This window comes from Rattus rattus, chromosome 17 (assembly GCF_011064425.1).
Source record: "Rattus rattus isolate New Zealand chromosome 17, Rrattus_CSIRO_v1, whole genome shotgun sequence".
Classification (NCBI taxonomy): Eukaryota; Metazoa; Chordata; class Mammalia; order Rodentia; family Muridae; genus Rattus; species Rattus rattus.
The window spans coordinates 43,351,344-43,363,629 of NC_046170.1; the positions used below are offsets into that span (position 1 = coordinate 43,351,344).

The window sequence follows — 12,286 nt, forward strand, 5'->3', positions numbered from 1 at the left end:
TCTATATTAAATGAATTGTGCAGGCACTCATTCTTGTTATTTTAAATTGTATTTACTTTTTTTTTTTTTTGGAGTCTTGTCTCTATCATCTGTTTTCCCTCCTTTCTGTGTTGCCCAGGTAAACCTTCAACTTGAAACAATCCTGCCTACGCCTCCCAAATGCTGGGATTATAGGCAAGGGACACCATGCCAGGCAATCTCAACAGTCAATTTCGCATGCTGTGCCAGCAAGGGACTTCAACAAGATTCCAGGATGAAGGAGGATCCTTTCCCTCCCCACGTCTTATTTTTCCACAGACCCAGTCTCTGCAGCTGTGAAGAAGGCAGGATCTTAGGCCCTGCTTTGCTCAGGTGGGTCAAATTCCCGTCCCCAGTTTCCCGTTCAATAAATGTCCCGACCCTTTTCCTCGGAAGAAGGAATAGGTTCTGACCTGTATTGTTCCATAAACCGAACACACCTTTGAAATTAGCCTGCAGTCAGGGCCACGCAACACTGCACTGTCCACTAAAGCGGGGAGCAGGAGAGTTCACGTGACCAAGCACACCTGCCTGGGCTGGAGTTGGCTTTCTGCTGGTGAACCCTCTTTCTGTCAAAACAAGCCCTCGGGCGGGCGGCCTCCTGTGCACCCTAGCCTGGTAGGTCACACTTAAGGAAGACTGAGTCTGTACTGCTAAGCCATCTGGGAGGACCTATGGGGCGCAGGCGCCCCCTCCCGAGCCCCGCCCTCCCTCCTTCCTGGTTCCCTCCTTCATCCCCCCCCCCCTCGCCTTCGCCTCCTCCTCCGAGTAGGAGCCTCTAACCAGTTCTCTTGCCCCCCCCCCCCCCCTTCCCCAACCTCGCTCCTCCTTCCTCCTGCGACCCCGCCCCTCCCCCCTCCGCCGGGCTGCTTCGCCGGGAGGCGGTGCGCAGGCGCGGAGCCGAGTCCCGCTGGGCCGCAGCCGGTGGCCGGCTCGCCGTGGGCCCGTACCCGGCTCTCCACACTCGGTTCCTCTCGCTCTGCGGAGACTGGAGGACGGACCCCGTGGAGCTGTGGCGGCAGGATGGCGCAGACCGCCATGTCCGAGACTTACGGTAGGACGCGCGGGCTTGCGTGCGAGGATAGAGGGGCAGGCCTTGGGGTCCCGGAATGTTGGGGGCTGGGGTCAGTCAGGGTGTCCAGAGCCGGTGTCTAGACTATCGAGATGTCGTGCAAACCTCGCGGTGTCAGGGGCCAGGTGGAGATATTGAGAATCTTGGGTTGTTTAGGGTTGGGTTGGGATCCTAGTCATGTCAGCAGTTGGGATCCTGAGAATCTGGGTATTAGGGGCCAGGTGGAGATACTGAGGATCCTGAAGTGTCAGCGGCTGGGAGCCTGAGATTCTTGGGGTGTCAAGGTCGAACTGGAACTTGAGAATGTCTGGGTGTTTCAGGATAGGTTGGAATCTTGAGGAGCTAGGGGTGCCAGGCGCTGGGCTGGACTCTGTGGCCAGCAGGTGCCCCCAGCTGTGCAGAGCTGCTGTGAATCTCTCTCCCAAGTTCCCCCCTGCTTTGACCCTGGTTTCACCCTACATTTTCCTCCTTGGGTTGTTTAAATGGCTCAGGGTTGGAAGAGCCAATTTGTGGTTGAGTCTCCCCCCTCCTCACTGCAGTACCAACCGCGGGGATGAAGGTTCTGGGCCACGCCTGCATTCAGTGTCTCTGGGGGCACGGCTGTGGGCCTCTCAAGGTTTGGAATTCCTTTCTTTGCATTGAGATTATAATGAGTTTTAAGTGGATGAATGCACCTCTCTTCTGGAGACCCCTGGCCTCCTGTATCTTCCCCTTCCTCCCTCCCTCCAGCATATGTTTGCATTATAGAGATTTATAAATATATTTCCTCTTTATGGCCCGAGGCCTTGGATATGGAGCTGTGGTTTTGTTTATTTGGGTTTTTTTGTTCTTGTTTTTTTTTTTTTTTTCATCTTTTGTTGTTGTTGTTGTTGTTGTTGTTTGCTCCTGCAGCACCCAGGCGTTCTCAAAGCACGTGCTGGGTGCTCCCCCTCCCCCAACCGAGGTAAGACTAAACAACCAGTACTATGCACGGTTGGCCCACGTTTGCCTGTACTGAGACCTGAAACTTTGACTCAGTCTGTGCTGGTCCCAGGGAGGGACTCCCACGGAAAAGCGTGGTGATCTGTCAGGTGATCCCCAATATGTGCTCCCTGCTTTCTTCCTGCCACAGGGTGGGGTCAGGGTACCTCCAGGAAGGTTCTACTCATTGTCTGAGTGCGATGGAAACTTCCCCAAGAGTTTGCAGTCCAGCGAGGAGTAGATTTTTATTTCAGATGTGGCCTTAATGGGTGAACAATTATAAGCCAGGCAGCAGCTCTGAGGGATTCAGCACGGCTGTGTGAGAAAGCTGACCTAGATGGGTCAGAGACAGGCAAGTGGACAGGCAGACCTGGGGTTCAGGTCTGGGAGTGTGGCTTGGGCACCTTACCTTGAGAAGGGTGAGGACACAATTGAAGAACTTTGGCAGTTTGGACTTTGAGAGGGTGGGACCCTGGAAAGGGTGTCATGAGGCACACAACAGCCTGGTCCACTATCACCCAGAACCAGCATCGACTCTTCCTGTGGCAGTGGGGCATAATGCTTGTCCCTGTAAGCTAAAGGCACTATCCAGTGGGTGACTGGCTTTGTCAAGGCCACAGGTGGCCTATGTATGCCTCTGTGGTGTGGTGTGGTGTGGTTTGATTTTTCTGCCAGGAGCCACTGTAAGAAATGCCTCCAGCAAAATACACTCTCTAGCTCATTGTCATCCTTTTCTTTGAGTTGCCTGAGGAGTTCCTGGGAGGAGTAGAGCCCTCAAAGAAAGCCTCCTGGTGTCATGGCCAAGTGAGGCAGGAGGAGGACAGCATGGGAGGCAGCCTTGTCCCTTGGTTCTCTCAGGAAATGATAGGTAATAAGGCGGACATCCCTACACACCCTCTGCTTCATGGCACACAAAGTTAATGAGGGTTTGCTCACCACAGCGTACTGATTAAACTCTGATCGTGAAGTTGTCACTGTTAGTATTACCTCAGGGACTGGAGATAAAACTCAGTGGCAGAGAGCTTACCTAGCATGTGCAAGACACCAGGAGGCACACACATTTTGTGTGTGCCTGTTTATTAATTTACTTATTTCTAATTTACGTGCATTGGTGTTTCGCCCATGTGTATGCTTGTGCGAGGGAGATCTTGGAGTCACAGACAGTTGTGAGCTGCCATGTGGGTGCCTGGAATTGAACCCAGGACCTTAGGAAGAACAGTCAGTGCTCTTAACCACTGAGCCATCTCTGCAGCCCTGTGAATATTTACCTTTTCCCTTATTTCAAGGTATTTTTCCCAAATATGACTTTAGTTTTATTTTTTGTTTGTTTTGAGACAGGGTCTTTCTCTATAGTTCTGGATGTATTCACCGTGTAGCCCAGGTTGGCCTCACACGTATGGCAATACCCCTGCCTCTGCCTCCCAAGTGCTAGGATTATAGACATGTGTTCCTGTTTCCAGGGTTTTAATGTTTTAATTTTCTTTTTTTTTTTTTTGGAGCCAGGACGGAACCCAGGGCCTTGCGCTTGCTAGGCAAGCGCTCTACCACTGAGCTAAATCCCCAACCCCCAGGGTTTTAATTTTTAACTAAGTCTGAATCTAATATTTCTTTCAATGGAGGAAACATGTGTGTGTGTGTGTACATATATATATAATATTACAGTATTTATTATATATTAATAAGTAGAAGTTTATCTTTAGAAAGAGGCACAAGTGTTCCCTAAGGCCTCCGCCGTGAAAGAAAAGTCACCCAAAACCAAGGCAAAGGCTGTCACTTTCCCTTATCAGTGGCTGTGTTTACAAAGCATTGTTCCCCAAATTAAAACAACCAGGTCCTCTCCTTCCGGACGTTCGCCTGTTGGCTGGCAGAGGAATGTTTGCCTAACCTTTAAGTTCCTCGTGTTGGGGCTGGTTCTCTTTCTTTTGTGAAGGGGAGGCTCTGCGGCTTTGTGGAGGTTGATGAACGCTAAGAGGCAGTAAGTGCTGCTGCCTCCTGTTTGCAGAGGGCTGCTGATGGCTGCAGAGCGGTGGCTACAGTCCACACTGGCTGAATGAGGCCCAGCACCTCCTGAGCCCGAATCCCCTAACCCCGTGATCACTGCTTTAGATCACATGATACCATAATGCAAATTGGAAGGTTACACAGGTAGGCTTCTGGTGGAAAGGTGCAGTGGTTACCCAGTCTACCTGGTTAGACCGAGGCACCTAGTATATTACTAAAGCATACTCTAGGTATGTCTGTGGTGGGTTTCTGGGAGGGGGGGTCCATACTTATCAATTATCTATCCATTAATAGATTCATGATCTGATATTACTATCGACAACCTGTCTCTTCTTGTACACCCTTCGCTCTGCATCCTAGCATCTATTTCCAACGTCCCAGGCCCCATGGGATGACCCTTGTGAAACTAAGCAAAACAAGTCCTCCTTCTTCAGCAATCTTGGTCCCAGCAAACAACATGACACTGAATCCTCAGCCTGAGCCCCCTGATCTGAAAGGAGGGAGGTTCTATTGTTAGAGAAACAGCCCCGGGGTTGGGGATTTAGCTCAGTGGTAGAGCGCTTGCCTAGCAAGAACAAGGCCCTGGGTTCGGGCCCCAGCCCAGGAAAAAAAAAAAAAAAAAAAAAAAAAAAAAAAAAAAAGAGAAACAGCCCCCTGGGTTCAGTGAGGACTAGCTGGACCACCCCAACGCTAACCCCAAGATCAGCAGCCTGAGACCCCAGGGCTTGAAAACTATCCTTCAGTTACACAAACCTTTAGGAGAGATGGCTGGAAAGGTGGCTCAGTGGTTAAGAGCACTGACTGCTCTTCCCGAGGTCCTGGGTTCAAATCTCAGCAACCACGTGGTGGCTCACAACCATCAGTAATGGGATCTGATGCCCTTTTCTGGTGTGTCTGAAGACAGCTACAGTGTAGTTAAATATAATAAATAAGTAAATCTTTTTTTTTAAAAGCACAAGAAAAACACACCTTTAAGTTCCCCGTGTTGGGGCTGATCAGACAGAGTAGGGTATTTCTGGACGGACACTAAATGGCTGGTCACAGACATCGCTAAGCAGTGCGTGCAGGACGAATTTGAGACAGGTGTCTACCCCCTTCGGTCTACTCCGTGTACTGCGTGAGTGACTCCTGAGACAGAGGATGTCCATTCTTGCTGGTTGCTTCCATTGTAGTAAATTCAGTGTGGAATACTTCACCTCGAAAAGAACATAGCACTCTGGTGTCTGACGTGCAACACTGAGATCATCAGAGTGCTGTCTTAACTTCTCATCCTTTGTGTGTGTGTGTGTGTGTGTGTGTGTGTGTGTGTGCCTGTGTGAGTGTGCGTGAGTATATGTGTGTGTGTATGTGTGTGAGTATGTGTGTGTATATGTGTGTATGTGTGTGTATGTGTGAGTGTGTGTGTGTATATGTGTGTATGTGTGAGTGTGTGTATGCGTGTGTACGTGTGAGTGTGTGTGTGTGTGCATGTGTGTGTATGTGCGTGCATATATGAGTGAATATGCCACGTGAATAGGTGCCTACAAGGCCAGAAGGGGCCATCTGATCTCCTGGATCTGGAGTTCTAGGCAGTTGTGAGCTGGGTGCTGGGATTGAACTCAGGTTCTCCGGAAGGGCAGGAAGTGTTCTTAACTGTCGAGCCATCTCACCAACCCTGAGCATTTCTTCGAAATGAGAACAAGAGGTTTATTTTGTTTCTGGACTCTCTTCTCTGAAGCTGTCTCAGGGGCGTGGTCAAACTGAGCTGGCACGTTTGATCAATCTCAGGAGTTCTAGGAGAGCATCGCCCAGTTAAGGTGGTTTGTGGGAAGGCTCTGCAGGCCTGAGTCCTGGCCTACACCTTAACTAACCCCATTGCTGTCACGGAAGTTTCTGAGATGGGACAGTTTTGTTTGTTTGTTTGTTTGTTTGTTTTTCTTGTATGTGTCTGAGTGTTTGCCTGCATGTGTGTGAATATTCCCTGGGTGCCTGATGACTGCAGAGCTCCGAAAACCGCAGAGCTCAGAAGACAGATAGTGAAAAGGGACGAAGCCAGCACCCACCTCAGCGTTGCCGTTCTCCGTGTTTCACTGATGGACTGTTTTCTGTGCATTTGAAGGACGTGTGACATTTGCTACTCGGTGACTGCAACTGTGCAGTAAAACAAAATGACACCAGACGTATATTACAGGGTAGAACTGGGTGTCCTGTGCTATGCCAATAACCCTAGTACTTCTGAAGTAGGGCTAGGAGGGTAACCTGGGCTACATGAAACCCTGTCTCGAAAAGGTAAAAGGAAAGGAACCACATTGTACCACGGAACATAAGGGAAGGGAGCACTGCATACCTACAGTTTGTTTTGTTTTGGGTTTTTTGCTTTTCTTTTTCTTTTGAAGTTTGTCTAAGAGTTCTAAGGAACTGGGTTTGTTGGTTTCTAGCCTTTAATCCTAGAACTCTCAGGGCAGGGGCAAGCAGATCCAGACTGATCTACATAGAGGCTTGGGGCCAGCCAGGGCTTCAGAGTGAGACCTCGTTTCAAAAACAACAGTTCCAAAGGTAGTTTATGTTGTGAAAGACCTGGTCAGTACAAATCAGCGTGTGATGGCGGTGAATTTGACAGGTACCACCGCACCAAAACAACGTGTTTTCCCACCCGCCTCCAACAGCGTGTCACGGCATTCATCAGCTGAGCCCCGTGGCTGCTTCCGATTTGTCTGTCTGGTTTTGGGTTTTTGTTTGTTTGTTTTTGTTGGTATCTTGTTGTTTTTAGGACATGGTTTAACACTGGGAAGATAGCTCAGCAGTTAAGAATACTTGCGGGCTGGAGAGATGGCTCAGCGGTTAAGAGCACTGACTGCTCTTCCAGAGGTCCTGAGTTCAAATCCCAGCAACCACATGGTGGCTCACAAACCATCTGTAATGGGATCTGATGCCCTCTTCTGGTGTGTTGAAGACAGCTACAATATATAATAAATAAATAAATAAATAAATAAATAAATAAATAAAAAACAGAGTTTAAAAAAAGAATACTTGCTGTCTTCCAGATAACCCAAGTTCAATTCCCAGCTCAGGTAGTTATAACCCCCTAAGTCCAAATCCAGGGGGACCCAACAAATCAAATCTGACCTCTGTAGGCACTTGCATTCATGTGCATACACACACACCCACCACACACACACACACACACGCACATACGGCATGATTTAAAAAGAAAAAGACAGGGTTTCATGTAGCCCAGGCTAGACACCCGGTCCTTCTGCCTCCTGAAACAGGTTGCAAGACTGAGCCACCACATTCGGCTCCCATCTTCTCCCAGGTGCGTTACGCTTTGGCGTTTAAGCCTTAAGGAGTCAGTGATATTTAGATGGGGGAAAAAAAAAGACACTATTCATAAAGTGCTAATAAATTATGAATGGGAGGCCTATTTTAGAGAGATGTTTATCATTTTCTTTCCAAACATAAATTTTTAATCTTGCAGAAAAGCAAGTAGAGGTCTGAAAACAAAGCATTTTGTCATAGCTGGCGATATATGTAGAGCGTGCATTTAGGGGCCCCGCCGGCTTCCGGTGCATCTACCATAGCGGTTGTCGCATGCTCAGAAGGGAAACACAAGTCTGAGCACGGTCCATGGGTCCTTCTGCTCTTGCTTACGAACCTTCTTTCAGTATTAGAAAGTAAACTCTCATCTCGGTCCTCTGTGCAATCCAAGGACAGCCAGCCAGAACAGGCTTTGATGCGAAGCCATTGGAGAAACCATGATTTTCGCTCTCAGAGAAGAGGAAACAAAAAGCCAAAATAAACAGACACTTGGCGTGGAGGCCTGGTTTTATTATTCTGCTTGTGACAGAAATCAGACAGTCCCATTGTGGTGGTGGAAATGGAAGGCTAATAAAACCTGTTCTGTGGATTGAGTTTCCTGGACCGATGAGATCACGCGGGTACCTCCTGTAGCCTGAAAATAGGCAAAACAAGTCTCCCTGCCGAGGACCCGGATCTGGAGCCAAGGCCCTGCCAAGCCTCCCTCGGAGCAGAGCGTGGGAGGACCTACTTGCCAGCTCCGGGGGTGCCCTGGAGAGACTGAGGGTCAGATGGGGGTGGGGGTGGGCCAGCCAAAGAAGTCATGGGGTGAGGGTTGGGGATTTAGCTCAGTGGTAGGGCGCTTGCCTAGCAAGGGCAAGGCCCTGGGTTCGGTCCCCAGCTCCGAAAAAAAAAAAAAAAAAAAAAGAAAGAAGTCATGGGGTGACAAGCAAGGCCTGGGGTACCCACTCAGGTGCTGCAGGGCACATTTGTGTGCAAGACACAACTCAGAACCCCGTGGAGTTTGCTCAGTGCACAACCCCGGTGCATTCAGGTGTCTGGCTTCATTGTTACTGTTTGCACGAGGACTCCCCTTTGTCCCAGCTCAGGACTACCTGGTAGCCTCTCATTCACCTTGGTCTCCAACGCCCTGTGCGGGCAAAGATGACCTTGAACGTCTCATGCTCCTGCCTCTACCCTCTGAGTGGGAGATTATAGGTGTGCACCACCACGCCCAGCTCTTGAACACTGGGTATCAAACCTGGTACTTTGTGTGTATGAGGCAGGCTTGCCGCGGTCATAAAAACATCACAAAGGTTCTGGCTCATTTCTCAGGAACACAATTCCTGCTCCTTAGTTACCCCTGCTCATGGATAAATGATTTCTAGATGTCGACAGGCCTCAGTTTTCAGGGCTGATCGAAACTCTTCTGACACTAATGGTCGGTCCTCTGCCCACTGCTACACTGGGGACTTTCCCACCCCAAGAAGCAGGTATGTGCCTTAGTCAGTGGTTAGCCTTATCTGCGGATGGGAGGGGAGCCATATACTTCGTGCCCAGAACTCAAACCCATTATGAGGTGGACCGAGATCCCACATGCAGCCTTCCTCACCCCTACCCATGTGACCAGATTCTGTCGACTTACCGTGATCCATATGGAGTGGAATCTATCTGTGGATCCAGGGCTAATTTGGTTACAAGGTGGGAGTGCACAGTGGTCCCTCAGACCTAGGAGGCCTCTAGAGCATGGACACTGTCCATCTGTACAGTATCCTGTTCAGAGGGCCCATGCTTTCTGTGTATGCCTGTGGTGGCCAGATCACAGAACTCATCGCAATAGGAGGTCGGACTTTCTAAGACGGTGAGACCTCGGGTCCCTGCCCTCGGTGTGTCAAAGCTGACACCCCCTGAGCCTGCTCCCCATCAAGGAAGAGCTGAGAGCCAGCTGACAGTTCTCTGTCTAGCACGCTTACCCGCCCTTCTAGTATACCAAGGCACATCGGGAGGGCCCTTTGAATCAGCCATCAATCAAGGTAGCTGTTCACACTGGGTGCGGTCACCCGTACCTGTGATACCAGTACTTGGGAGGCAGAGGCAGACCCCCAGGTTGCGTGGTGAGACCCTGTCTATAAAGGAAAAGCTATTTAGCTCTCTCCCTCTTTCTCTATCTGTCTCTCTTTGAAATGTTCTGAAAATCATCTTGACAGACTATTTGCCCTTGTTTCTTTAGTGTTTGCCCGGCTTCATCCCTCCGTTAACCTAATCAAGTCTAACAGTCTACTCTTTAATACACTTAAAACTTGTTCCTGATTAAGGGCTTCTGTCCTAATCGGACATCTTCATCTTTAGCTCGCTGTGTCCTGCACTGGTGCTGACCTCTCATTCTGGGCTGCCTTTCCCTCAGGAGGACACCAGACTCCGCATTTTCTGAAATGTCCACGCCCTTCATGCTGAGCCCTGCCAGCTCTTTTTAGATTGCTGTCATCCACAGACATTTGGGCAAGCCGTCATCAGGGTCATCTGCTGGTCATCTTGCTTTGTCCTCAGTTCCTGACCGACCCGGTGCCTGATGCATCTCTACAGAGGACTGGCCAGTACCTCAGCCTCACGGCTCTGCATGGTCAATTCTGGCCACCTTCTCTTCTTCTGCTTCAGGTATTCAATTCCCTGGCTTTACCCTGGGTGCCTTTCTGCCCAGTTCCCATCACTGACTACATCGATCCTGAAGTGAAAGTCCCTGCCTCTTTGATAAGCCACAGTCTGCGCCCTTCCCAGATACCCTGCCCTTCACCCCCGCAGCTCCAGTGTCTGCATTTACTGCCCTGCTTCTCTGTGTTTCGAGGACATGTGCTTTGCAACATCCTGGCCCAGTCTTCTACCAGATCTGCTGCTCCAGGGCGGTGAGCTTTGTAGGGGGAGATGGTCAGGATTCTCTCCCTCCGCAAGGGCATAGACTTCACCGGGGCCTTTCATGGTCAACCCGTTTGAGGGATGCTTCCCGTGGCTTCAACCTTGTCTGCTCATAGGATTGTCCAGCTGAATCTGCCATTCAGTATCTCAAAATAGATTCTTCCTGCATCCTTTGACACCCCTCTATTGGTCTTCATCTCGCAAACTCTAAGCTTGAAAGCAAGGAGGCCCCAAATCTTCCACCTACCTGTCCAAAGCCAAGTGCCTCTTGGACTAGGAAGAAGGACCCTGGGGGGTGTGCAGTTCAAGGGCCCCCATCCCTCTATGGCCTGCAGCAACCTCAACTTCAAAGTGGCAATATGAAAGGGAAACTAAGAAGGCATTCTAGAACTCGTGTTCAAAGCTCTCCGCTATGAGGGTGTTAGCATGTGAGGGCGTGTGTCCTGGAAGGGGGCCACCATGTTTGTGTCTCCTTACCACTTTCTCCTTTGGAGAAGTGGGCAGCATTCTTGGGAGGACCAGGTTGTTGTCTCCTGAAGTCTAGTGCTGGCAGACTGCAGGTGGTGTGAACACACACACACACACACACACACACACACACACACACACACACATTGGCATTCTCTCATCTTGGGGGTTGGACATCTAGTTTCAGATAAGTTTTATCTTAACAGCCAGTTCCATGATGCCTTCAGAAGGAAAAAAAGATAGCAGGGTCCCATGATGCAGCGTGGGGCCATGATCCAAGTCTGAGAACAGGACCAGAGTTAAAGCAAAATGGGGTCAGAGCTGGCAGACAGGCACTGTCGGCCAACCAAGCCTGAGGTCACGGGCACTGGATGTTGAGCACAGTGTGCAATGCTGTTTCGTCATTTGACTGATCCCCTACCGCATACCCTGTTCTGTGCCTTGGCTCACCATCCTGCTGGGGGTCTGCTGGGGTCTGCTGGGGTCTGGGGAGGAGGTAGGGCATTGAGTGTCATGTCCTCTGACTACTGTGACCTTTTCTGCTCCATAGTGCCTTCCAAGGAAGGGTGGCTGTGTCTACTTACTGCTGCTGATTGCTTGATAGCTTTCCCATCATCCCATCTGACATTTATCATATGGAAAGTTAGAAGTACACTGGCGTGAGGTCCCGTTTTAGCATTCCTATTTTGGTATATAGACTCTTCCCTGCCTTGGAGCTAATTCCTCCCTGAAGAAACCATTACCTTGTGAGTGTCATAACCGTGGGGTTTTCAAGAGGATCCTGGAAAGAAATACCCTGAGGATGGAAATTCATTCCACCATGATTTGGAAGGGAACAGAATGCTCTCGCTCTCTCTCTCTCTCTCTCTCTCTCTCTCTCTCTCTCTCTCTCTCTCTCTCTCACACACACACACACACACACAGCCATGTAATAAATATTCATAAACTATAAAATTTCTCAGCTCAGAGCCCTGTGCTGTTCCTTCCACAACCCCTTGCCACCTTAGCTAAAGCCTCTCTCTCTCTGCCTCCTTTCTGTTGATTGGCTGTTGGATGGGTGAGTGGGGGTTGTTATTGTTGTTGGGTTAGGGTCTCACGGATCCCTGGTTACCATCTAAATCCTTTTTTCTTACAATTTTTTAAGATTTATTTATTTATTATATTTATATATTTATTATATTATATATTTATTTATTATAAATATAAGTACACCGTAGCTGTCTTCAGACACACCAGAAGAGGGCGCCAGATTCCATTACAGATGGTTGTGAGCCACCATGTGGTTGCTGGGATTTGAACTCAGGACCTCTGGAAGAGCAGTCAGTGCTCATAACCACTGAGCCATCTATCTCTCCAGCCCCTGGTCCTTGTTTTGAAGCAGGGTCTCGCACTGTAGCTCAGACTAGCTTTGAACTCTTAGTGACCCTCTTGCCTGTGCCTCCCCAGACCTGGGAGCCCAGGTGTGACTCACCACACCCAGCTGATTCCTTTAATGTTAGTGTCATAAAGCCCCCAATCACTGTGCCTTTCGGTGCTAACCCTCGTTAACAAATATTAGGTTTTCCTCGGTCTTCGTTCTCT

At 49.5% G+C, this 12,286-nt stretch overlaps 1 protein-coding gene across 1 annotated transcript in view; it reads left to right on the top strand.

The window, feature by feature from the left end:
• Positions 1-864: 864 nt before the first annotated feature.
• Rab4a (RAB4A, member RAS oncogene family) overlaps positions 865-12,286 on the top strand; it is a 28,596-nt gene continuing 17,174 nt past the window's right edge. Inside the window, exon 1 of the mRNA XM_032887757.1 lies at positions 865-1,072. Coding sequence (XP_032743648.1) covers positions 1,042-1,072 — 31 coding nt within the window. The 5' untranslated portion in view covers positions 865-1,041. The remainder of the gene's footprint in view (positions 1,073-12,286) is intronic.